This window comes from Crocodylus siamensis, chromosome 12 (assembly GCF_052110815.1).
Source record: "Crocodylus siamensis isolate JL-2025a chromosome 12, ASM5211081v1, whole genome shotgun sequence".
Lineage (NCBI taxonomy): Eukaryota > Metazoa > Chordata > Crocodylia > Crocodylidae > Crocodylus > Crocodylus siamensis.
The window spans coordinates 42928533-42956161 of NC_143406.1; the positions used below are offsets into that span (position 1 = coordinate 42928533).

At 43.2% G+C, this 27629-nt stretch overlaps 1 protein-coding gene across 3 annotated transcripts in view; it reads right to left on the reverse strand.

The window, feature by feature from the left end:
* Nucleotides 1-1607: 1607 nt before the first annotated feature.
* CARD11 (caspase recruitment domain family member 11) overlaps nt 1608-27629 on the reverse strand; it is a 63069-nt gene continuing 37047 nt past the window's right edge. For 2 of the 3 annotated variants that reach the window (XM_090024073.1, XM_090024074.1), the window contains exons 6-24: nt 26279-26431; nt 25686-25811; nt 24932-25129; nt 23776-23955; nt 22704-22755; nt 21428-21543; nt 20145-20248; nt 16643-16695; nt 15282-15414; nt 14451-14652; nt 13459-13585; nt 12166-12406; nt 11679-11775; nt 10718-10813; nt 9578-9710; nt 8876-9055; nt 7474-7598; nt 6519-6634; nt 1608-5875 (exon numbers count right to left, since the gene is read on the reverse strand). In XM_090024073.1, the coding sequence (XP_089880199.1) occupies nt 5671-5875; nt 6519-6634; nt 7474-7598; nt 8876-9055; nt 9578-9710; nt 10718-10813; nt 11679-11775; nt 12166-12406; nt 13459-13585; nt 14451-14652; nt 15282-15414; nt 16643-16695; nt 20145-20248; nt 21428-21543; nt 22704-22755; nt 23776-23955; nt 24932-25129; nt 25686-25811; nt 26279-26431 (2637 nt within the window). In that variant the 3' untranslated portion in view covers nt 1608-5670. The remainder of the gene's footprint in view (nt 5876-6518; nt 6635-7473; nt 7599-8875; nt 9056-9577; nt 9711-10717; nt 10814-11678; nt 11776-12165; nt 12407-13458; nt 13586-14450; nt 14653-15281; nt 15415-16642; nt 16696-20144; nt 20249-21427; nt 21544-22703; nt 22756-23775; nt 23956-24931; nt 25130-25685; nt 25812-26278; nt 26432-27629) is intronic. The other variant, XM_090024075.1, reaches the window with a different exon arrangement.

Genomic DNA, 27629 nt, shown 5'->3' on the forward strand with positions numbered 1-27629 from the left:
GGATAAGTGTATAAGCGGATGACTATTAGCTGTAGGTTATTAAAATGTAGCTAACTGGCTACTTAGCAGCTAAAGCAAAATAACCAGATTTGTTTTTACAAACAACAAAACTCACACTGGGACCCAGCTCTCCAAAGGTGAAAGGCTTTCCATTCAGCCACTGTACAGCCTCCCTCTACTTGTGGGGATAAGTCTCCTAAAGCCAGTACTTTTCTGGAATTGATGTTTTTTATTCTCTCCCACCTCCCTCCTCCCCAGTGCTCCTTAATCATTTGCTTCTGTAGATCCCTGCTCAGAGAAGCTTTCTAATGAAAAACCCTAGGACAACTTAAGTGCACTATTGGCCTTGATTCAGTACATTCATGAAGGGGCTGGCCTGCAGGACCTTTGGGAACTGGACATTGCAGAACAATTGGAAAAAAGAAAATAACTTACAAAGAAGAACTATATATTTATTGGCTGGCAGTTTTCTTATTCATTTTGATGTTGTTTGGTGAGTACCTTACATTGAAATGGTAACTATGGTGCCATGCCATGTTTTCGAGCCGTGTTGCACCTTACACTGTGAGCTGCAAAAATGTTGATCAGCTTAGTGCTAGCTTGAAGCAGTTGCACTTTCGACCTGAGCAGCACATCTGTGAGGAATGGCTACATTTTAATGGATCAGGAGCTGATCAAGAGATAATCCTTCCCTGGAGCGGCATAACTTTGAGCCACATATTGAGTGCTTCAAGCCACTTTAAGGTGTTGATCTGTGGACAATCCAGGGGATAAAAGCTCCAGAAGCCACCCAAAATCACTTTGTAGCAAGGCCTTTAGAGTCAGGCAACAAAAACCGTTGGGGGTGTTTCTGAACATGTGTGTGACACTCCTGCTCTGTATTACAGAATGGGAATACACATCAGGGTAAGTAATCATCACAGATATTGCAAGTTTCCAAATCTGTTAATATACTAGCAGGGGGAGGAACAGGAATTGCAGCAATAAACACATTTGCTAGGTTTAACAGTATAATTAGAACAAGTGCACTGAATGATCTGGCTCCCTAGGCTTCAAATACAATTGCGCAGTCCTAGACTAGTGCTGTCACAGAAGCCCTGACCCCTTGTTTGTATCCTGCCTCCACAGAAGCATCCTGAGTTTGGTAGATCTTAATCCTCCTGACAGCAATAGGGTTACATAAAAGGTTTGACTTCGACAGCACTGAGTTCAGGCTGCTAGATACAGCCTTCTAACTTCATCTCATGGTTCCTACTGAAGAGTCCTCAAACCTCAGGCCATGAAAATGATTCAGCATAAACTAACACAGAAATACCTAGCTGGTTTACCAACACTTCTACAATAATTGTAACCGATCTCCACCTAAAATTTGTAGAAAGCAATCTACTTACACTCCCTTACAAACTGTGCTACCAGAGCTGTCTGCTAGTTCAGAACAATTGACAGGTTAGCCTCCAGCCAGCACGCTGATGCAAAAAGAAATCAAATACAGTGTAATAAAGTTTGCATGAAATTCTTACATGCAACAATTCCCCAATGTGCTGAACTGCATGATACTGCCTTCTATAATACATCTTTTTAACAGTTGGGCAAAGCAGAACAGAAAGTTGAATTAAGTTTTTCTTTATTTTCATAGACACTGCATCATGACTTGTGACGTAAACCAGTATTTAAATTATATTAAAATATATAAATAACCTTTAATATCCCATTCCCTGCTTCCAACCGAAAGTATAGTAAACTTAACATATCTTGATAATAAATGCAGCTTTCTGATGGAATGATCCCAGAAGAGGCAGAACTGAAATGTCCATTTTACAGAAATAACCATAATTCTGAAATATGATTTTGGTTTGAACTGGAACCAAACATCAGATATTAAAAAATTCCCTCAAAACGACATTAAAAAAATCCAGTGTATCAAATTTTGTTTTGTTGCAATTTAGACTTTTCATTTTAAAAATTTTCTTGCCATGTAAACTGGAATAAATTTCAAAGCAAAGTGTTGTTTCAGAACAACAGCAGCAAAAGAGAAAGTCCTACCCTCAAAAATGTGGAAATGGAACATAATTATACTAAAACACTTTGTTTCAATTATTTAAAATGAAATTTCATCATACTCATGGAAAGTTTTGATCTGACAAAATGGCATTTTCCAACAGAAAATGTTCCCTTGAAAAAGTTTTCAATGGGCTTTTCAGTTTTGTTCTCATAAAGGAATGAGGAAATAGATTTTCTAACAGTATAGTTTTAAAAAGCCTGTTATTTCTCTATTCTATAAGTGCTTTTATTGACAAATAGTGTGTCAAGTGGCATGACATGATATCTTGAGTTTTGGAAAACTCAGTCTAACTTAAGATATGAACGAAGTTGAGAAAAGTTTCCAGCTTTCATCTAAAAACCTTCAGCAGATTGATTTCAAGAGACTTTGCTGGAAACAGAGCTTACCTACTGTACATATATTCAATGGATTTTCATATGTGTCTTCAGTAGATGGGCGTAGTCCAAATCCCAAATTCCAATTTGAACCTGGTCCTGCAGCTTGAATTTCTCTCTTTAATGGACTGAAATATTATTAATCTGTATAGAAGTAGCAACTAGAAGCCCCAGTCATAAAACAAAATCCCATTGTGTTAATTAATAACTGCTGTGCAAACACAGAACAGCGATGATAGTCTCGGATCTATAGGGAACCCTGAAATTTGGGAAAACTTGGTTTCAAATCCTCATGCACTGGGCAGTTTAGACTGGGCTCATTTCTATTTTATAATAATTGGTACCATTTCCAATTCACTTTCTAGTGGGCAATTGGATTAGTCATTGCTTCTGCTCCCTTACAATCACTGCTTTATGTTGTCTGCTACCCCAGGATGATGAACAGGTTGGCCATACCTAAAAGGACATGCATCTATGTGTGCATGTGTGTGTGTGTGTGGGGGGGGGGGTGTTTAAAACAATACATCACAATGAAAAATTAACTAACTGACCTGTAGATCTTGTTCAAGTTTGCACCTCACGCCCTTCTCTTTACCAGGCTGAATCCAAACACTGATGCCAACAGTTACCCTGACAGGAAAATCCACAGGCACATTGATAGCCTGTATGGCTGAATATGTTTAGATGGGTTTCAGAGGTGTATGGCTCAACTAGTATACATGAACAGACATTCACAATAGTATCACCAGGGCTTGAGCAGTATCAGCAAGGCTCAAAACTCACAATAGGAACTTAAGGCACAATGAGATTCTGCCTCTTCATGAACTCACTCCTGTCCTGGTTTATAAAAAAGTATTAGGTCTATTGTTTCATCTGATCGCAATTGCTATTCCTTCTCTTCCCATTCATTCTCTCTGCATAAAGAAGGTTCAGCACTAAGACCTGCAATCTCAGGATATGGTGAACGTCCGGAAAATGACCGTGGAGGACATTTGTCCTCTCCTAAATGGTATTTTCTTTATCTCTTGAGTTACAGGGGAGTCATGTTTGCTATGTACACCAGCTGGCTATCACCATTTGCCCCAGAAGGGGCTGCAGGTCATTGCACATGCACACTGTAATTGTTATCAACTGCAAAATAGAGGTAAGAGTAGTAGTAGTAATATCATCTCTCTCATCCTGTTAGCTGTGGAGGGCAGCTTCCCAGGAGAGAGAGGGGCAGAAAAGTACCTATTCTTTGAGAAATACTTGCTATGAACAGCCTTTTAAACATTAATGATATGATGGGAACAGGAGCCGTAAGTAAGATGGAAACTGACACAAATGAATTCTAAAAGATACCGTGAATTAAAAAATAATGGGCACCATGACAAGGATAGGCATGGTCAGGTAAGCCAACAGGGACAGACCCAAACACATCACAATGTGCAGGCACTGAGCACACCAAGAACATCAGACGCCTCGCTCAAGGACACACTGCAGAAGCTTGTCTGGTGTGGGTGACCATGCCAGATGTTTTGCTTGGACTCTGTGATTTTTTATTAACAGCTGCTGTGTGCTGGCCTGGAGCACTGGAGCCAGGGATTTAGGATCGGCACAGGATCAAAGACCACTTACCATATACAATCCCTTTGGAAAAACAGAAAGGAATGGTTGATTCTGGGGTAGCTGGATACACAACAGACTGGGCACATCTACACAGGATGCTTACTGTGCATTAGCCTAAAAACTGCACGGTAGCGTGTCACGGCAAAAACCATGCTAATAGCCTACTGTGCAGTGTTATTAAGCTAATGTGCAGTAAGTATCACTAAATAACTGTGGACTGGTGCTACTGTGCAGTAATTTTAGGTACTGCGCATTTAGTTAGTACTTTATTAAGGCAGTACTAAATTAAATGTGTGGTATCTCAGATGCATTAATAAACGCGTAGATGTGCCCACTGAAAAGCTAAGTTGTTGATTTGAATTCATACCATGTCAATAATGGTGTATGTCACTCCTCATGGCTGCTGTGAAATGAAATTTGGTGGTTTCAGTTCAGTGCCTACTGTACAGGGCAACATTTTCCAAAGGCTTATGTAACCAAGAAGCTTAAGTCCTATTGCTCTGCAGTGGAACTTGACTGCTTTGTGACTTAGCTGCTTTTCAAAATGGCCCTTGGACTCTTAAGCCACTCAAGCATTTTTGAAAAATTTACTCCGAGCACCTACAGCACTTAAATCACAGCACAGTGACATGCTCACTGGCCATTTTGCTGGTAATCATGGCAAAAGGCACTGGTCCCTCCTGCTCAGAGCACAGATGCTGGCAAGCAGCAGTGCTGGGGAAGCATGTAGATGTCAGTGGTTAAATGGAAACAGCCAGTCTCCAGGAGGGTCAGTTTGATTCTCTCCATCTGGAATAAAATATATTTGTTAAGGCCAGAGGTGCTTGAATGAGTACAGGAGCGCAACACCCAAAACAGGGATAGCTTACGTGAAACATGGACAGACCTGTAAAGGTTTGATTTGCCACCGGGAATTGGGAGACTGCTTTGCTGAGAGTGTCATGACTACAAAAGAATACTGTGCACATTGTTAAGCAGAGGTTTAAAAATAAAGAGTAGACTGTCATTTTAATTAATGCCAGGAACAAGGGCTGGTTTCTGTCCTTCCCTTCTGACTGCACATGCACATACAAACAGGGCTGCAGAGCCGCCCAGGCTATCAGTGGCAGTGTTTCTGTTGCTACTGGGCAGCCTGCAGCTTCTTTAATGGCATACATTCAGCAACTTCACTTCGGCTGTAGAGCACATCGCAGGTTCCATGTCCTTTAGCCTGACCCTCATCCTTTTTCTCCCCATAGGATATACTTGTCTGGTCACGTCAGGAGTGTTAAATGAACCAGATGAGATCTGCATTTATATAAAATGAATTCTTTCAAACTCCCTCTTGAGATCCCTGTCCTTCTCGCGTGTTAAACAGCTGCAGTCTCTGAATGGAGGGTGGTGGGTCAGAAGCTATGCTGGTGGCAGCATTCTGATCCGTGTCCTAGATCCCTAGCATCTGTGACATTCACTGTTAAACACACAGCTCGAATTCCCATCCACACATACATTCTGCCAGCAGCAAGAGTCCTCAGCCAGCAAGGATGGAACAGGAGTCAAGGGCACTGTATCAGAGACCTCTGAAAGCCCCAGTTCCACTTTGATGTGTCCTTTCATTACCAAAGAGCTTCATTTGTTTATTGTTTTCTATAGCTGATCTTCATCTATCCAGATGGTTTTACGCTGCTCTTCTGCAATCTTCTCTTTGATGACTCGGATGAGATCCTCAATGCTACTCCACGTATCTGTCTCTATAGAGGCATAAAGACATGGCAATGCCTCTAGTTCTTTTTCCTTTTGTCGGCACATACGTAGGAACTCATCCTCAGTCTCTGGTTTTGGCAGTAGCTTCCTGCATCAGATGACCAAGTAAAAAAAGAAACAGAATGAATTTATGGTTAAAACATCCTGACAATCTTAACTGTCCCATCAAGAGTTGTTAGACAGAAGGTAGGGCAAGCTAGCCCTTTAGAGACTAATTGGTTGTTACAGAGAACAACTCTCACAACAAAACTGTCATGGGGAAGAATGAAGTGGCACTGTGCATAGGGAGATCTGCTCCAGATCCATCACCTCCCAGCTGGAAACACTGTAGGAAATAGCATGGGAGTGCTGCCTAAGGGGAACCTCATAGATCCTCCAAACCCAAATTCCCTCAACAAGCATTCATAGATTGTAAGGCCAGAAGGGACCTTGAACGATCATCGGGTCCAGCCCCGTGCACCAAGCAGGAAAGGTAACTGGGGGTCAGATCATTGCTATCATGAAGAGTAAGGGAGTTATGGACCTGTTGGAACTCATAGTTACTCCATTTGTAATACTTCAGGGAGGAATCACAGAAGAAAATAGTGCACAGAGTAGCCCTAGATGAGAGAAAAGAAGTAGAAGCATGCGATGAGAGAGAAGAAGCTCTGCTTCGCTCAGAGATAGTCACGGGACTGTAGTTTTCTTCAGTGAATTAGAATATCAAATGTTCAAAAGGTTTGATACGTTACCTGAACCTCTTGATGTTTTTCTCTGAGACTCTGATAAAGAGAACAATGGGATATATCTTGGCTTTGATTAAATCCTTTGTGCAACTTATTCCAGCTTCCAGTAGACAATGCTTATTCTAAAAACAAAGTGATAACAATGTGATGAAGGAACATTCATAAAAATAATGTCTTGAAATAAGGATATATCCCCCCTCAGCTAGGTCAGGTGAGTTGTCCTTTATTTATCACAGCACAGATTTAACTTCTTTGTAATCAACTGCACATTTCAGGGCTAAACTCCTCCCACTGATTCACAACTACCCACTGACTGGCAACAAGCAATACTCAAAGCTGATCTAGTACAAGAACTCTGTGTCTGCAGGTTTAAAAATGGGAAGGAATTGATCTAAAGATGAAACACAGGATAAAACACTTAGGTAAATTTTAGATAGAGAAATGAACACGTTTAGTCTTTGTTCAGTGAGAAAATATGTTACAGCTAGTTGCTGGAAAAAACGTTTTAATTCTCCTTTTTCCCCCTACTATGCATCAACTATACTGTAATTGATGTGATCTGTCTGCTTTTGACATGTTATCTTTTTAGTGTATGTCACCGTCTCTGTGTCTCAGTCTGTTCTTTCCTTGTAAGTCTTCCTCTTTTCACATTCACATATACATATGAAAAAGGGGGACTGACGATGGAAGAGCGTGTAGAAAATAAAAGGCTATTTCACTGTATCAGTGCGGGTCATCATAGAAAGTGAGCGGAAAAGTAAAAGGATATGGCTTAGGATGGAACAGAAAGAAAAAAGTGATTGCACAAAGCAAGTGCTATTTGGGGAAAGGTAAATATAAGCTGGGGCCTGAAAGAAGAGAGAAAGAGAGACAGAGGAGAGGAGAAACTACTCATAAAACTTCAGTCCTTAATAATGTGGCTGCTTTTGGAAACAGACTGTCTGCATTCCTTTCTAATCACCTTGGCAGTGACGGCCTCAATATTGGCAGGTACGATACATTCATAGGTGTGGGGATTCTTTTCTCTGGAAAATATGATGGTTTCTGTCCTTTGCTTCCTGAGGAACTCTTCCTTTGTTACAATATCTGGAGAGAGAAGTGGAGGAAGGCAAGGTTAGCAGATTCACACATTTTGTACAGCTACGAAATCATCCAGCAGTATTTCAGTTAGGATACAGTGAAAGAAGATCAACTATGAGCTGTCTTCTTGAGAGCTCATCTCATTTTATTCATTTAATTCAGCTAAAGCCCAGCTTGATCTTGGCTCAGAACCTCAAATATATCCTGCACCACTGAGTTCCCAAGCAATTAACAGAAGACAAAGGACACGAAAGCATCAAACGACAAGAACACAATTCAGTAAATAGCATTCCAGTACCTAATGTCAGCGAGTAACTGGGATCCGCAGCACCCAGTCCAGGATGGACTCTCCCCCGCTGTAACTGGGATAGCAATCTGCTCAGTACTACGCTACTGTATTGCAGTGCTATTACTTACATTGCAGTAGGGTCAACATGCTTCAGTCTCATTGGGCTAGGCATTGTTCAAACACATAATAGGAAGATGGTCCACCCCCAGAATAGCTTTCTCAGCTCAGCATACACACTGAATAAACATTGTAAGACACATCCTGAAGCACTGTGCTAAAGCAGGAGGATCCAAAAGTAAAACCGACTGGAAGCAGACCAATTTCGGGGGCCACTGAGGGAAATGCTGAATAATAAGCAAACCACAAAAAACTGCAATAATCTGAAGATTCTAATTTACTCTTCATGATTTATCAGTTTAAAGTCTTAATAATTACTCAGGTATGGGTCCTGGGATTTCAAACCAATTATTCTTTAGCAGAACAGAAGATCTTTCAGAGGTAGGAATCACAATACTTGGATGCTGGCTTGAACGATAAACAGTAAAAAAAAAAAAGATTTCACTCAGAAGCCCTGTCTTTGGAGAAGATCAGATGCACGATCACAGCACTGGACTGTATAAAACTGTATGACTGGCTGTAGCACCCAGACACAAGCTGATCAAAACTTCACACACCCGGACTGGAACATTACAGAAGCTAGACCACTCGTGACACCCCAGTCACAAAGTGTGAAGCATGTTATGGCAGCTATTGAACATACAAATGTGCAACATTTCACCAATATGGGCCTTCAGAACTACTTACTATGGCTAATTCAGAAACCTTCAGCGCTTCTCACAAGTTCACTTCAGAAACCTTCAGCGCTTCTCACAAGTTCACACGTTACAGTATCCAGACCTACACTTCACTGTGACGTGGATGAAGGTGACCCAAGTAGCTGCAACATATGCCCACGCATTTGCATGCACTTGCATAATACTCTTTTATTCATTACCTGGCTTACACATGTTGAATTCCAGGGCGCCTCCAGAGTTCAAAAGCTTCTGCACCAGGGTCTTGGCAAGCATAGTGGGAGTAAAGAGGACGGGACGCCTGCGATCACAATGAATTGGTCGTACCAAGCTATAGGGGATCAGGCTGAGGCTCTTATTTATTTCACTTTCAGAATCCATATCTGAGAAAAGAGGAGACTGTTTATAAACTAGCTTGTTTTCAGTTGTGGGACAAGAAGATGGAAGAATTACAGTACTAGAGAGGGGAACGACATGTTTCGTCTTGTCCACTCCTCTACTGTATATTCTCCAGTGCGATGGTTGTAAATTATTCAAGCAGTATCTTCACCATTTTCCTTAGGAGACTGACAGTTTAACAGGCCATTTAGTTAGAAAATTTCCCTGATTAGGAGCCTAAATTTATTTTGAGTGAAGTGTCCTAAGAGGGAGGACCTGAGGAAACCTAAGAACAGTTGTCAACAAAAGAGAAGGTGTAAGTGGATCTGTTGATTTGTTTCCCAGGCCTATCTTCACCCAGACCCTTCAGCAAAATATAAGCCTTCAAGCACCAGTATTATCTAGCTTTCACATGAATATATTAGTTAGATACGAGAAAGTCCTAGGACCCAATCTCCATTGGCTTGTATTTGCATAGTCTTTTACATCTAGGTACAGCAAGCATAACATTTCTGTCATGTCCATACCTTCCAATTTATCTGGCAACAGTTTCATTGCTTCAGAAGAGGTCCGTGCCAGCCCAGAGGGGTAGCCAGTGACAATACGGACTCGCTCGTTGCTGTTCATACGCTTATATTTGTTTTCAGACCTGCTGACAAACTGAAAAAGAAAGAGAGAGGCTTCATCCTCATTCGTTCTAGGGATCAAATTCTGTTTTCTTTCTATCATTTGTCAGCTCTCCACACCCTCTTCCATTACCTGTGAGATCTGAATCGCCTGTATGCCTGTCAAAGATGAGACTACAGGTTGTCTAATTCCTCCACAGAGCTGTTGTCTGAATCCCAAGTCTCTTTACAGATCACAGATCTGACCCAGAGCCTTTTCAAATCCCCTGTGAAATGATTTTACTTTGCTCACTCTACTTATGAGTCATGTTTTTTTTCTTCCTTTCCAAAACCTGCTGACAACAACAGCCTCAGCACTAATGAACTCACAGAGAGCAGCGTGGTTACTATGAATGTTAGTACAATGGTACCACAAATTACACCCAGCAATCTGCCCCTTCTTTCTTGCAACACCCATTGTTCAGACTGTTGAGTCCAAAAGCCTTCACCTATGGTAGAATTTCACATCCTGGAATATGCTTCATTCATTCATTCATCATCCGTCAATCTATCCTTGCATTTAAATATTTACTCCGGCAGTTGCATATCCCCAACCAAACAGCCCATATTACCTTTCCATTGCACTCACCCACATGTTCTCCAACTCAATCAGCAGAACTGACCCTAGAATTGAAGGATCATTTGATGCTGAAACATTACTCTCCTAGATAACAACAGACTTGGTTTGGCCAAAAGGATTCATTGTCATGACTCAAATCAAATACATTTCAGCCTTCCAGGGTATGGCTGTATGCTAGAGTTGCAACAGAAGGAAGGCATAAAAAGATCCCACACAAGGAAGGCAAACCAAAATTCATTCCACTTTTCTCATATATTTAAAGCTCCTTGTGGCAGTCAGAAACTCTTGTGCAGTTTCTGAATGGGAGAGTAGCCTCTCAAAAGTTATGATACTGGAAACCATCACAAAGAGAAGTCAGACTCAAATGTCTCATTTAAAATCATGCTTAGCAGTAATGTAGAGGAGGATTTGAGCTTTATTACCTGTAAGATTTGGCCCAAAAGAAAGCTTGCTCGGGACAGGCGAGGGCTGGTTTTGGGGTCATTCTGTGGGACAGGCTCCTCTGGCTGCAGCGTGTGCTAATAAGAATTGCACAGGAAAAGATTTTCTTTAAAAAGCTGCAGAATGAAACAGATCTCCGGAAGACACACAATGCAGGTATTCCCAGACAAGGGCATCATTATTCATTAATATTTGTACCAATTATAAAAGTCAGTGCAATTCTGTGCCAGCTATGGAGCTAGCGCTGCTCATACTGATAAACTCCACGCTTGTTATTACTTGCCCACATCCCTCTCTCCGTGGGAGCCTCTGGCTGTGCCTACACTGTATAATTGACCAGAGAGGTCACCTGTCTAGTGACCCGTGCACTGTTGGTTAAAAGGACTATTTACATTTATTGGAGCTTACATGACCATCATCTCCATCCATGCTGACCTTTGATCCATGGACACAGGCGTACTACAGAACTATCTGGTGCTCAGCTTTGAGAGAAAGACATTAATTCCACTTCTGGGCAGGGGGCATATTTTGGATGGAGACAAAACCTTCCAATATGGGTCACTGAGAGTTACTTGTTCAAGTAAAGAAGAGAAACAATTCTGATGATTAGCTCGAAGGACACGGCTCTTCCCTATGCAGCACTGAAGGAAACGTAGAGCCAGCGCAGCTAGAAATGGAATAGCTACCAGGTAGAGCAGATCCTGGATCTGTGGAGACTGGCCCTCACCAGTGTGAGGGGATAAAGTTACAGTGAAGCAAGACCTGCTGCAGGGAATCCTGTTGGTTGAAAGGTATGGAAATGCAAGGCTGTCCCCCGCAGGGGTAGCACAAGACAGCTTACGGAGAGTGTTTCAAATCAGGCATTTAATGCAGTGTTAAGTACTGAAACATGCAGAGCATAGGATGAGTTGACCCAAAAAGGCTGTGGCCGTGGATACCTACCCGGAGCGTTCGTAAAGTATTGTATGAACTTTCTGTCTCGTCCCTGCTGCCTCTGTGCATCAACCGCTGCAGCTTCACCAAAAGGAGTTGCTGGGCTCTAAAAAAAACAATGTAGCTATGTGGATCAAGAAGAAGCAATTGAGACCATCTAGAGGAGGAATGAATGCAATGGGTCAGTGCCTACAGAAAAGGTCAAAGAGAGGGATAGCAAGGAGGAGTGGCTGAACCAGACAGTAAAGGCAGGGAACAAAAGCAGCTCTGTGGTGCCGTTAAGGAAAAGTGAGTCTTCACTGTATATCTTTCTACTTTGCAAGAAATACCCCAGCCTCCTTTCGGCACCATTGGGGGGTCTCCCCTCAAAGCCCTACGGCTCACTGTGCAGCTCCACCAGTTTTGAGATGTGAAGAGAGGAGAGGCTTTAAACAGTTCAGATGGCGACTGCTCATAGTTACAGCTGTTTTTTTGCTTCAGCCTAAATTGTGCTCACCTGCTGTAGCTGGGAATGGTCCCTGTTTCCAGATCCCGGTCAGTGAAAGGATCAACTCTGGCACACAGCCACTCGCACTTCCCCTGGTACATTGTGTCAAGAATATGCACGATTTCATCACACTTCACCGACAAGGAGCAGCAGTCCAGCTGGCTCGAGATGTTCAGATTCAGGCGGATGTAAAATGAATCCCCTGATGTGATCAGCCCTTCTTCCAGCTCTGACAACAGTTTCCGGTACCCTGTGGCAACAACGGAGAGAGATAAGTATACACAGCGGGGGGCCGAGAGCTGCCCGCTGCGGTACTCTTAGCATTCGAGGAGTGGGCACTCTTGAGGGAAGATGCTTGCGGCGCTTACGTTCTAGTTTATACTGACGTGAGAGACGCTGGCCCTGCTAGATTGCTACTTGGAATGATTGTGGCACGGCTACAAGTCTGGAGTCTTAAAGAGAGTGACAGGACACTCCTCTGGGAACAGTTCACACCGCGCGTCAGAGACTGCCAGGGGAATTTTACACCGAGGCAACCTCAGTTTTGATCGTTACATACAAATGATCCATAAAACAATAAACTTCCTAACCAAGACAGAGGCAGAAAGCAAAAGTTTCATCCTGCAGATACAGCATGAGTTCTGCCAGGTTATTTTAATAGGGGGTTATTTATTTTCTCATTAGCTCTAATTGGCACTCCCACAATTTGTAGTACACTTTATGCGCAGCCAAGTGGTGCTTGAAAAAAATTGTGATATTCTTATCTATTTTTTAAAACATCAAAGAAAAAAAATCACCTCCTGCGTGAATTTTCCTGACAAGTAGAAAGAAGGGGAAAATATCCCTGAACCAGTAAAAGTGGCTTTTGGGATGTAATTTTTTATCCATACCACCAAATTATCACTACAAGTCCTGATCACTAAATGAAAGTCCATTCACCATGAGTGAACTCCAGCTGTTAAAGATAAGATGTATCTGCAGAGCTAATAAACAAGACGAACTCCTACGTACAAATTGGATTTCAGCTCTGTAAAAATTAAAAAAAAACCAGCACGCCACGTTCCATGATAGGAAATAGTGTGCAAAAATAATTTGACATGTTGTAAATACTGTCTCTAATGATCCACCCAGTAAGCACTTCAGATGGTTCCAACGACAAATGTAGGGGTTATTTCTGATCTCAGTTCCACTGGTGTAAATATAAGTAACGTTACAGATGCCAGTGTAGTTGCTTCAGATTCAGGCCCAACAAAGAACTTCCTTTGTACTAGAATCCTTGCAAAGCCAAACGTCAGGCCTTACCTTCATGATTTGGTTTATATTGGAGTGTTACTGGGCCACTACACCTCTGAATTGTCCAATGAACTTCTTCCTTGGTGCAGGTGTCCAAGGGAACACTCTGATTTTCCCCTTTGATGCAGCCCTCCAGCTAGATAAAAAAGAAAGAATTCTCTGTTGTGCGCTCCATGTGTGGCAGTTATACCACCCGATAAACTATGGACTCTCTTTCGAAATTAAAACAAGTTATTTTTTGCTACCAGCATACAAATATTACATTTTTATTATTTATCTCTGAATTGTTTTCTCTTCTGCTAGACATACTAGAAGTTGATGGACCTGGAGCTCAGTGACAATCCATGTTTCTTCCGCAGGGACCATTACAGGGAATGGTGTAGAAGGCTAGTTTAAGGAGAAGCTGACAGCCACTCTCTCACTATCTTTTCCCAGCAAAAGTAGCAATAAATAAGGATGTAGGAAGGTTGATGGTGGGAGAAAACTCATAGCATATCTAGTCACAGCAGGAGTCACTCTAGGGAATGGTGCAAGGGCAGCAGTGCTGAGCAAAGCACAGAGCTACTGGAGTGACAGTCTCTCCAGGCAGGAGTTGCTATTGGGCATAATACTGTAAGGACACCAGCTGCCAGAAAAGCTCACAGCCACTCTAGTCCTAGCCTCTTCAAAGGGACGTCACTCTAAAGAATGGGAAGGGACAGCTATTTTAGTCCCAGTCTCTTCCATCAAGAGTCACTGCACCATTTAATGTGCAGGTGGGTTGGAAATGCACAAATAGCACACTTCCAGTCTCTCTCAGAAGGAGTCACTAGCAGAGCCAAAGAGGTAGGAGTCCTGGCTGCAGAAGATACCTGGGTTTTCTCATTAACATAGGAGCAAAAGAAGAAATAAGAGACTACAAGAGACTACTGCAATGAGCTCTTGAGTTCTCTTTTTCTTCTCTGTGGCATGCATGCACACACATGCGCATACATGCACATGGCTGTTTATTTAGTACTCACCAGAAGCAGCTGGTATCCCTCCCGGAGGCCTGCTTTCTCTGCTAGGGATCCCATCTTGACAAAGCTGATAAAGCTTCCTTTGTCATTGCCCCCGAGCAAAGTGATTTCAGAGTTGAGGCTGTCTCCATTCAGTGTGATTCGCTGGACAGTGTGGCAAGAGTTCCTAATGCGACCAACAGATGTGACAGAGGGACGGAAAGGTCTGGGTTCACAAAAGAAATAAATGGCTTAGACAATGCTGGCCTCATCTTTCCTGAACTAGCTTGGGTCTAAAAATAGGAATGCTTCATGCAAGATAAATGGGGAAGGGGATATAACCACGCTTTCTATGGTTATCAAATATTATATTTTAAAGCTTTTAAGAGAAATCTTCATTTTAATTCATAAGTTACATTTGAAAACAGTATCTGGACACCATTAAGCGCTGACACATGACTGAGTAACCTCAGATGTACAACAGCACAACATCTAGTAACCAGCAGGAGTGAGATAACAAGCTTCCTAGGATGAAGCTACTCTCTTCATATACAGTTGTCTCTTCTGAAGGTTACGGGATAGGCACCGTTCTGAGGAAGCAATCAAATACTTGCTTTGTAAAACAGAAAACGGTCCAAAAATCCTATGGTGAGCTGCTGCACTGGAACACATGAATGTAAGAAAGCAAAGTTCAGTATACTATGAAGTACCCGCCAGACAATAACTTGCCTTCTAACATTTCTGCCACACTATCACATCTGGCCAAGCAGAGATTACAAGGTGACAACTCTACCTCAGGATCCTTTCCAACCCTAGGTCAGCCGTAAGCAGTTAAATCAGTGGCCCCTTAAGTACCTCTCCAGAGAGAACTTCCTAAAGATGGAGCTGACATGCTCAAGGTCATAGGCTTCCATGCCCTCAGACTGGTGCGAAGAGGAGGAGGAGTGCACTGAGGGAGCGCCGTGCGAGTATCTGTCATGACCGTCATCTGAAAAGGGACACAAAATAAAATGCAGTCATGGATGGGGTGACCAGCTTAGCCGAGGCCAAGTCCAAGTCCAGGGTCAAGGCATTCTTTTGATCTGGTGTAGGATTAGTGGCCACTGGCCCCAGAGGTAGCAGTAAAAATCCTGCTCCCTCTAAGTTTATCTGGTCACTGTTGGCTCCATTGATGCTTTCTGCCCATTCAGTGCGTATGAGCCATGCACACACAGTCCCTCTACCCTACCCAGTATAATCTCCCTCTGAATTTGCTTCTTCAAAGAATAACTCCTCACTATGTTGGGGTTTTTTTCATCATTCCTCTTCTGAAGTGCTGACTTGAGATTTTTGTGGGCAACTGTAAATTTGTGTAAATCTTCAGGACAGAGCATGCATTTATGTTTGCAAAGCACCTTGTAAATTAGCAGCCTTACAGAAATGTTTTTGCCATAAATAATCGGAGCCTGCAAAAATAGTGAAAGAATGCTGGACTGCAAGTTTCTTGCAAGAAACATTGTATATACATTAATTAAAATTTGCAACAGGCCTGTAAGGGAAGCATCATTATCCCCTTTCTACACAGAAATAAAGTGGGATACAGAGTGGTTCAGCAAATTGCACAAAATCATACACCTGTTCTGGGTCAGAGCCAGCATGAGAAATTAGGAATTCCTGGTTCCCAGTTCCACGCTTAGTTTATTGAAACAAAGTGTGACTCCATTCACCATCCCCTATAACTCCTTCAGGGAAAGGCTGCGACCTCTGCCAAAGCCGTACCTCCAGCACAACTGATTGTGACACCTGCTATGGAAGGCTTGGATTAGATGAGCTCCTACACCATGTAAAGGGAAAAGGCCATTTATTTCCTTTTCAACATTTCATTCCTCTCTCTTCTGATCCCTGCATTCCCTGAATTTAGAGGACCCCAGCAAATGGCCTTCCTATGAATGAAACAATGGATCTGGTCTTTGCTTTTTGTATTTCAGTGGGCGAAGGGTAGAAGTCCTTCTACTCCTTATTGGCTCTGCCTGTGTTAATGGAAATGGGTGAATGTCCGGTGCCACTCTTCTGCCCTAACTTTGCCTGTATTAAAAGAAAGCCAATGCATATCATTATCCTTCTTCCCATCCACCCGGTGTGTGATAACAGGGTCTGGTGGGCAGTCTATATGGTTGGTGAATTAGAGGACCAGGATCATGATACATAAAGCTGCATAAATGGTATTTCTCACTTACCATCTAGCTCCAAAGTATCACAGCTAAAGCTGTCATTGTCCTCTTCAACAAGGCTAGAGTTAAAAAAAACAGAGCAAGAGAGAATGAGACTTTTCCTTTTCAACAGATCCTGACAGTCTCTAGAGAAGGAGCACTGTTGAGATGTGGGCACAGGGAAGAAGCAGGAAGGTTGCATGGGAAACTTCTGGAGGGGGTTATACAGGGGAAGGAAGCATGAGAAGCAGCAAAAAGTTTCAGAAGGAGGAAGTGTTAACAAAAGAGAAGTAATGGAGGTTCTGATGGGAAATGCAGGGAAGTTGTAGTCTCTGGTGTCCTGAAATGGTTGATCTGACTTCTGCTGAGCATTTTGATATGATGCCTGCACAATACCTGCTTTCTACTGCCATGTTCTTTATCCCTCAATGGGTCCAAAATGTCACAGTGTGTCACTGATGGGAATAGTGAATGCAAAGAAAGCACTTGAGGTACAGCAACGGAGAAATGTTTTACTTTGGTTATGATTTTCAAGTATACTTAAAGTAATGAAACAGCATTTTTGAGGTGTCCTTGACACGGCAGAATGCCTGGTGAAATCGGAGGAATGTCAAGGTGAACAAAGCTAGGTATGGACCATTCTTCTCTGTCTGCTTCGAATTCAATGCCATTGCAATCAGTCAGATTAATCCTTTCATTTCAGTTGGAGTGGGAGTGGGCACCAGGTCCATAGTCCATATTCATCCCAGGGCTACCTGACATCTATGTTAGAAAAACATTAAGGGCCAGATTCTGATCCACCTAGTAAATAGCATCTTCAAGAAAATGCCAGTGACCGCAAAGAACCAACATATGGATTAGCAAGTTCCTCATCATGAAATTTAGACCCAAAGGAGAAATGAAGCATCCAGCCAATGGCATTCTCTAACGGGGCAGTCACCTAGAAGGGATTCAGTATGGCACATATGCAAACTGATTTAAATAATTCCCTGCCTTTACCCATTCAACCCTTTCTAAAGTTCTCCTTTCTGGCTCACATGGGTTTTTTTTTAAATCTCTGGTCCCAAGTGAGGGGTGAATTTTTGCAGAAAGTGTGAGGAGAATCAATTCAGTTATTTCTTATATTATGCAAGACACCATGGAAAAAGCCAAGTTTTCCTGCTGTAATAAATTAGCCTCACTTCTCTTTCACACAAATAAATAAAAAACAGCTGAAGTGTAAAACCTGAAACTTGGCATGTAAATAGTGATTAGTTTGGAGTACCTCCATGAACAAGTTCAAAAAAATTTGGCAGGCTAATTATAAAGTTGTAAGCTACTGAGAAATCAGTACTGAGCATGCTCCAGTGAGATGTGACTTCAGGGATTTTTAACTCAGCTAAATGAGGCCATATCCCTATCCTGCTAGACACCATGCATCTTCTGCTCTTGTCAGACAGAAACAGAGCTGCTGCTGGAACAATTTGTGTGAAGGAGATTGCAAATATTTCAATGCAGTATACACACAGCGTGGTCCTTCCAAAACCCCCAGCACCTGAATGTATGAAACAGGGGACTGCCATGGGGGTGAGTGTTTGGATGCTATTACCGTTTTAAGACATCTTTACCGCTTTTACCGCAGCCTGCAATATTCTGAAAGATGTAAGTGCTCGTTAAAAAATTGGACAGACACATTTCCAAAAGCTGCCGCTGCTCAGGGGGGCCACTGATAAACAGTTGCCTGGCACCCAGTTTTAGCAGGTCCAGCCTTAAGAAGAATGGCTCCCTGGGCAAACTTACATTTTGGCGGCATTTCTTTGGGTTTAAGTATGTAGTAGTATTAGTGAAAGTTTCAGAAATAAAGCCCTGGGGGAGCTGCTGGGCTGGATCAGGAGACTTGCTTCCCCGCAGTCAAGCCCTGCTGCTGCTGTTTGGGAGCGAGGCAGGCGGACTAGAACAGGTGCCACCCTGCCCGCACATGCCTGGCCAGGGTCCTCCTGAGCAGCGGCTGGAGGTGGAAGGCAGGCTGGGCTGGGCACCACTCCTCCTGCCTGGCGTGGGGCGGTGCTGGAGGAGAACATGCTGCCGTGAGCGTGGGCTGCTCACGTGTATGTGTGCGTGTGTTAGGCACCCCCCTGACCATGGCACCCTGGGTGGTCGCCCACATCGCCCACCCATGAGGCTAGCCCTGTGTTTTAGGTTTGATTGTCCTATGTGCTGAGCATCCTCAGCTTCCAAATAGTAACGAATCGGCTCCTCTGAAAAGCAAGTGCTAAGTGCTTCCAGTTAAGGCACCTGAAAAGGGAGGCCTTCCAAGGCAGCGACTGCTTTTGAGAAATGTCGCCTACCCTACTCTCTTTTTCACATTATGAGATGCAGCCAATGCTCTGTAAACAGATGTGCTGCTCTGCGCTTAGCCTGACCATGCAGAAACCTGTTTCAGAGGCGAGAATTTCAAAACATCGCTGCTGCCATAGTTAGTACTAACAGCACCCAAGCATTTGTAGTTCTCATTCTTCCCAGTTTTTCTTTGTAAAACAAGCGAGAGTCAGGAAATGTGAAAGTTAAGGTAACTACAGCTACATGAACAAAGCCGTGTCATACATCTTGTCCCTTTCAGAGCATATATATACTAAAATAGCCAAAAAAATGTATTGAGCAACAGATTTTTAAAAAATAGTGAAATGCTGTCTAGACAATAAGCCAGCTAACACTAAGTGGAACAACATTTCCTTCCCTCTTTATTAAAATGTCCACTGTGTAACTTTAATTACTATTTTTAACTCTTCCTAACAAATAAGCAATATTTGTAGCAACAACAGTAATAGGTTGCATGCTATAATATAACAAGAACTCATGTCAAGGGCCTTGTCTTAAACAGCACAGCAACTGAACAGATGTGAAGGACATCTCTGCATAATTTGTTATAAAACCGGTGCAGACAGCTGCATGTTTGGTTCTGATGCGTTACTAGCTATGAAATTAGATTAAAAGAAGTTAGTAAAGGAACCAAGCCAGACAAGCAGCCAGGTCAGATGCAGAAAAAAGACCTGGATGAGACAATGGAAAAGCCCTTTATTGGCTCAATTTGGCTCCAGACAAACTAGAATGGCTTGCACTTCTCGCAGATATAGTTTGGGGTTAAAGTGGATCCTAAGTCAGTCCATTTTACCCTGCTAGAGATGGGGTTAGCTGGGCTGAGGGCAACAGCAACTATGTTTGGTTTCAATTATTTTTACCCATTGCTCTATGCCTTGATAGTTTGGAAAAATTAGTAAATAAGGTTGTGTGTGAAGAAACCTTATGCTATTACATGCGCCCAAAAGCAAAGTCTTATAAATATCAAGCTGACTTGGACCTTTGTCATCAACATGGCTGAACCAGGGCTAGGACCTAGAGATCCAGTCTGGGAGTGGACATGGCTCCAGTCTGTGTGAGATACCAGAAGTCAGGCCTGATACCTAAGGGATAGGCTCCACTTGAGAGACCAAACAGGATCTAAGGCACAGTTCACCTCTAGTTACGACACTATTTCCAAGTAGTTACCCACCTGCTATGCGGAGCATCTTCTTTGTAGCGTCGGACTATTGAGTCATTTCCAGGTGGTTCGGGAGTGGTGGACATGATACTGTAATTGCGATTTCTTAGGGTTTGCTTTTTTCAAAAAGGGAAAAAAAAAATCTGGTTTTAGCAAAGTCTAGTTTCCATTTCTTATTTCAAGAAGCATAAGAGTTTTGCTGTGGTGGCTTGCTTGTAGAGATCTTTACAGTACATGGAAAAGCACAGCGGAGACTAGAGCAATAGCATTGGGTGCGCAGAGAGCCTTGTGTAAATGAGCATACGTCGCCATAGTCTGATGTTTTAACTTTGTATGCGCTGAATGGGGCAATGATGTGGTTTGACACCACAATGTGTGTGGTTATTTCACTGCAGAGTTTTCCCTTTAAGCTTGAAAAATGTGGGATGCATGTCGCATTGTAGATACATATGCAAGGGCAAAGAGAACAAGGGGGAAGGAGGCAGGTTTACTTGCTATAAATAAACAAAGTAGTAACTCCAGTTGAGACACTGAAGTCTTAAATGCATTGCAATCAAAATAGTGTAATTCATCAATATATCAAACTAATATTCCCTAGGATAATCCTATAAAAGCAGCGGAGTTTATCATGAGTGGCACAGGGTCCAAGGGACTCTCTTAATTTTCTGGGAGCAGCATTTCTTACTGTGCTCCGGCAAGATGTTTTGTTCTTCATCAGGTCCTTTATTAACACTCTGCAAGATCATGCGCCTCTATTTACCTGCACCTGCTGTGGCAGTGCTCACGATGTGCATATCACAAATCTACCTTGGGAGATTATGGGGAATCTGCAGGCGGGGGAGAAATGGATTGGCTGGTGTGTGCAAAAATTTCCAGCTGCTAGCTACACCCCTTCTCTGACCCGCCGTTGCTTACAGACACGAAGGGCATGGGAAACTCCAACAGAATTGTCAATGTTTCACTAAAATCAATTCCAAAGCAGTTTTCAAGGACCACTTCCTCTTCTCACCACTAAGTGTTAAATGGGTAGAAGAGACGGCGAGGGGCCGTAAATAACCTGTAAAGCCCTGTTGAAATATCTTTAAATAAACATAAGCCAATTATGTGATTTTGGAAAAGGTTAATAACATGGTTCTAATAAAAGGCTTGTAAAAGGATTAGGGAGCTGCTGACGGGGCCTTGAATTTGATCGCAGCTGGGCTGCTAGTGCAGAGCTGGCACTTGGTTGTGAAAGCTGTGAACCACATTATGGGGAAAGGTCACAGACAGGCAAGGGGCAACTGAAGGCTCCTTACAATTTTGCCGACTTCACAGCTGCTGACCGAGTTATTGATGGAGACAGGGTTGGAGGAACTGGTGTCGGTGCGGCTGTTGCTGGCATCAGCCCCATCTTCATCCTGTCCTCTGATTGCTGCGCTTACACATGACAGAGAGAAACAAAGAGGGGGATGGCACAGGAGACAGACACCAGAAATACTGACTTTAGATCTGCTTCTGATGAACTCTTCCACACGTTTCCAGCAATGCTGAGAATTATCCAACCATTCTGGCTGCTCTCCTGTTTGCTCACTGTACTGTCCTACTAGATGGAGGATTCAGGGAGGAATTCACTCTCCCTTTTGTCTTCCAATCCAACACCCTTTCCTCCCCACTGAATAACCAGAAACAAGACTGCACAAACCTCTGGAGAGAGCCTCGCCTACTTTCTCTTATTCAACCTCCTCTTTAAAAACACATTTTTTCCATTAGGTATATGAATATTAATCCCTCAGTTGAAGAAATACTGCTTTATTGATATTAATATTAATTAAGTCAGCTGGATCTGGTCTTCTGCTACAAGGACAGTGATCAGTCTCTCTGCTTATCTCACATATTTTGTGTCTGAATCCTAATGGCTGTCTGCTTAACATGTGAGCTCCATGGATCAGTGACCATGTCTTCCACTATACTTTGTGCCATACTGAGTAGGATGCCAGCACACCACAAGAAATGCACATGTTCCTTGCTTAGACTGTTGATCTTTGGGAATGGTATTTGTTAGATAAATGCAGGCAGTGTGGAATACACACGCACAGTAATTTGGTGAGACTACAGCCAGCTAATGAATCTCAAAAGATACATTGTAGCACTGGATTAGAGTTAAAACTGAACTTCCTCTTGCCAAAAGAAGGGGGACTGAATAGGTGATTTACCTTTCAACTCCTAAATATTCCCTCCATATCTAGAAATAGAAGCAGAGTATGATGATTTTGAATAGAGGGCTAATTTTGGCTTAAAACTGTGATTAAAGATAAAAGTTAAGTAAAGTAGCTGGAAAGCTTAGACAACTTATAGGACATGATATGGCTCTGCAGTGTGACCCAGGGTCGGAAAGGGAGATCAGAAAGAGCTCCCATCCCTTTCCAATTACGCTTAACATTGTTTAACGTAAGTGAAAATATGTTATTTAAGCATCTCAGATGTAGTTAAGAGTTTGCCTTGTTGGCATGTTTGTTAGAACAATTGGTAGCAGATGGAGTGGATGAGACACACTGACAGAAAGGGAATAGGGACACTGGTGCTCTCTCTGACCTTGAAAATCTGATGCTTTGTTCATACCGACAGGGGATTTAGCTCTCGGTAGCTGAAAGAAAAAGGACAGAAATCAAATTGAACTCCGGACATATGTCACATTCACTGTAAAACAAACACTTTCTCCCTTTTCCATCGTCATGCTGCAACCTCTCATCTAGAGAGGCAGGGAGGAGAGTCATTTAACACCAAGTCCCAGATTTTTCAGTGGGAGTTAACTGCCTGAATACCTTTATGTATCTGGCCCCAATGCATTGCAGTTTCTACTTTCTGAAGAGAGAACAAAAAGACAAGGGGGGCCCTTGGGACTGATCTTAGGCGACTGCTAATACAACAGGCGTCCCCTTCACCAGGTACAGTGTAAAAATGCAGCTCTGTTGCTTTTGGCAATAACAGCAGCCAAGCCTCAGAAAGGTTAGGAAGGGCACAGGGAATTCAAATATGGATATGGAAAAATAGCCGTTCATATATCATGCGTGAATCTTAGATAGCAAGCTTTTACAGTTCATGAATGAAGCAGCAGATGCAGTCAGTCAGGGAAGTCAAAGACCTGAGTCATGCTTCTCCTTATTCTTAAGGAGAAGGACATAATTTAATTCTAAATTAGGTAGTTAATTTTGCTCTAGATAGTGTCCATTTCTTTCTATTACTCCTTCCAGCCAACGTGAGCGTTTTCATCAGAGCTGCATTTTCCAATCAGCCATTTCATGTGTGTTGGACTTAGGGCATTACACCAATTTTGAAGACTTACTCTTTTTATTTTTGCTACTGTTAAGAAGGCAAAGAACCATTTTATTGAAGACACAGCAGGAATGTAGATGAGCAGCAAAGTACTACGAGCATGGGGGAAGGAGAAAGGGGATGGCAAATACCCAGTGCAGCCCGACTGCGTCTCCTCCACAATTTCTAGGGTACAAATCCCCAGAGGGTAAGATTTTAAGTCTTCCTGTCACATACAAGGCTGTGCCTTGTTATTGCAGAAGGCTCAAAGGCAGAACTGCTTGGTGGGCCGGGTCTTCCAGCACAAGCAAGAGCCCCTGAAACGCAGTCCTAGCCTCATCCGCACACATACCTGGATTCCCTTCAGGTTCATCCTTCGCTTCAACCGAGACTGATCGGGGAGGAAGAACTTGTTATCTTCTGGAGACTCTTCAGAGGTGGAGGAGTCATCTGCTTCCTGACCATTAGTTTTGGGGGCATGAGCTCCAAAGGTTTGGGAAATAATGGTAATTGGTAGATTCCTCGGTAAACTCTAGAGTGAAAAGTGAAACAGGCTTTAGTGACGATTTGCCACTGAAAGCAACTTACTGCAACTGCTAGCGGCCTCCCGTTATTTTCTGGCCAAAGTGCAGAGCAGTTGAGGCGGCAGGCCTATAAAGTCACATACCCACTGCTCAACAGGGTTGCTGCCTACTGACCAGGTGGGATGTGGTTCCAGTCTTATACTAGAAATCAAGACTGTGATTCACGGGGATTTCTGCTGTCCTTAAACACTGGTCAGTAGGGCAAGCTCCTCAGAAGGAGTTGTTTGGATGGGTGATGTGGGCGATAGCCCAGGGCACTGTGGTCAGAGGGGTATCACACACACACACGAGCAGCCCACACTCACGGCAGTGCCCTCCCCCTGCCCCACCTTGGATGATCCCCATTCCAGGCAGGAAGAACAATGCCCAGCCCAGCCCAGCCCACCTCCTGCCTCCAGCCACTGCTCAGGAGGAGATGGACTGGGCAGTCAGGGTGGCAGCAGCGGTGCTTACCCACTGCACCATGCCGCTCCACCTCCCCACCAGACTGTGCCCTGTGCCCTGCCCACCTGCCTCTGCCTGCAGCAGCACCACTGACTTGAGGGGAGGCTTGGGGGTGGGGGGGAAGGGGTGCTGAAAAACAAGTTCGCCCAGGGTGCCATTCTCCCTCAGGCCGGCTCTCTGGAGTGTTTTCCCCAGCGTCTGAGCACTCCAGACCTTTGCAGCTCCTTCTCATCCATCTAATGTCAAGACCCAACAGAAGTGAAATATCAAGTCTTTGAGAATCCGAGCGAGCAGCTCAGCTGGCTTCCTCCCATTGGCCCCAGAGAGTTTTTATAACACTGAAGTGAGGTTCCCGTTCAACAGAACTTATTTTTTTTCTGGCTAGCGCAGTTTACAAACGGAATAGAAATAAAACTCGCCCCTTAATGCTATGCTTCCCCTGAAGAGCCTTGAAGGGAAAGGAGGCTTCCCTGGCCCTACCTGATCATGGCAGTTGTTGTCTTTAGAGAGTCGGCGGAGTTTGCATTCCAGATTAACGATGCAAGCCTCTTTGCGGACCACCTCGATCCGGAGTTCATCGTTCCTCTCCTCCAGCTCCCGGATCTGCTTCCTGTACTTATCTTTTTCAATCAGGCACTGAGAGTACTGGGTCTGAGCCTCATCGCGGGATCGGAAGGCCTACAGTGGGGCAAAAGCACTGCCTTAGACACCCGTGGCACACAGATTCTCGTTTTTAATTGCTGGAGAAGGACTTCAGGACAGGCACTACCCTCTTCCTACATGTTTGTACACAAACGGACACAAATTCTGGGACCTCTGTATAGCATAGCAATATAATTAATAATGGTGATGGTGGTGGCAGAATTTCAGCTCCTTCTTGGTTGGTGGCCATGTCCTCTTATACTAATATATAGTTGCTGGCAATATACTATTATACTAATAGCAAGCTAAAACCTTTGACACTAAATACAGTGGCTGTTGCTAAAAAGTCAGCCTGGAGATGCCACCCAGTGGTATTAGAAGAATTATAATATGCTTAGACTCTTAGATAAGTGGAGCACAGCAAATACCACGAGTCTGTAGTAACTGTAAGCTTTTGCCTTCTAATGCAAATTACTACATGTAACAAACATAATGACTCTTTGGGTTCAGATACCCATGATTCTCAATAGAAGCGGAAAAAGAAAACATCCATTTTTCATTGTTACTTTTCCCAGCCTTAAATGTCAGATACCTGGTCACGCTCCTTTTCCACTTCTTCTAGTTGAATCATTACAGTGTTCATGCGGTGCTTATACATTTCACAGTCTTTCCCCAGTGTCGAGCACTTTAATTCCAGGTCTTCTTTCTCCTCGAGGTACTACAAATGACACAGGCCTATCAATAAATGCAGCACCTCAAAGCAATCAATCTCTGCCTACCAGGAGAGGATTCCTGTTCACCACTGTGAGCCCACTCATCTGTACATTTGGTTACACAAAGACGGACACATGAGACCGTCTGGCTACTGAAAAGCACCGTGGTGAGAAAGCTCAGACTGCTGGATGGTGTTGGGGTCTTACTGTAATTTACTCTGCAGCACTGAATGCCATGTGAAAATGAATTGGTATGAAGACTTTGTACCATCTGGTTCTGCTTTGTCCTAAACAGAACCAGACGTACAGTTCAGGATGGGAAATAAAGGACAGACCCAAACTCCTACTGGATTTCTACTGTACCAGCATCTGTAGCCACCCACAAATATAATGAAGCCCCACTGGACAGTCATGAGAGGTTCTTCATGGACAAGCACGTGGTCTGATCTCATTCCTTCTGTCTGTCTCTCACCTTGTCTCTCAGATCCTCTACCTGACGGATTTCCTCTTGGAGATTAAAGATCTTGTTGACTAGCTCATGGCGGTCTTCTAGAGCCTCCTTACGGTCATGCTCCAGTATATCCAGAATGGCTTTGTCTGAATCTGGCAAGCTACGTTTGTCAGCCTGAGAGGAGAATGGAGATGGTTTAGAGGGAGAGGAAGGGAGAAAAAGAAAGAGAGAAGCAGAGGGGTACAGAGAAAAAAAGAAACAGGCAAGAAGAGAAGACAGAAAATGAGAATGGAATTGCAATGAGAAAGCAGGAGGAGAGATGAATGTTTGTTAATGTTTTGAAGCAGAACCAAAAAAGGATTGTTTTTATTGTACTGAATATAATTTGAAACATTTTGGATGCAGTGACAATCTTTCATTCCAGACTCTGCATTCAAAACCTCTCTCTATTAATCAGCCTGTGCTGAGCATAGAGCTCACCCTTTGCCAAGGAGCAAGGCCCAAGAAAACATGCAGAGGAATTTTTAAGCCATGCACAGACTTTTTGGGGCTATGCACAATGAATATTAAACATGCCTAGAGTCACTGGAATCACTGCTTAGAACTAATACTTCATTTCCAAGGATGTCCAGAAACTTTCTTCTTTAGGAACCGAATTTAACAAGCTTGCTATGGGAGTTCCCATAGAAATAAATTACCATCCAAAAATAGCCACAAAAAGCAGAAGTCAAAGGGAGAAAAATGAAAACAAGAAAATGGACTTTTATTTAAAAAAATTCTTAGATTAGGATGGACAGCCTCATGATATTTTGGTTAACTCTAAAAGTAGCTCTAAAATGGATGTTGTGTTTCTTCTGTGGGGGGAGGGGGAGTTGTTCCTTTTTCAGGTAATTATTTCATTTATTTCTCTGGATGTTGTCATAATCATCATGTTATTTTTCCAAATAATATGAGTCTTTGCTTATTCAGGTTATTCTAAGTCTCAAGGTACTATACCGAGTTTGGAGGTGGACCTTGCACAGAACTAAGAACGGTTTGTTAGGCGCTGCCAGAGACTACAGCTATCGTGCGGAATAAGGATATGCTGACAATCTTTAAAAAGTATCATTCTAAAAGAGCACAAGTCTTTTCCTGCAAGAGGCTGAGTTCCTGGATATAGATCCTCAGGTTATCTCCTGCGGATGGGGTTAAAAGTGGCTGTATACCGCCACCTTTGTGTCCCTCACTGTTACAAGTCTGGAGCTAGCAAGGGCTGCATAGCCCCCAGTGCAAGTCGCAGCAGCCCTGCTAGGGGCCGTTCCATTTGCTGGTGAATTCCTGAGTGCAAAAATAAATCTGCTATGCCTCCTTTCTTCATCCAGTCCCCTTATAC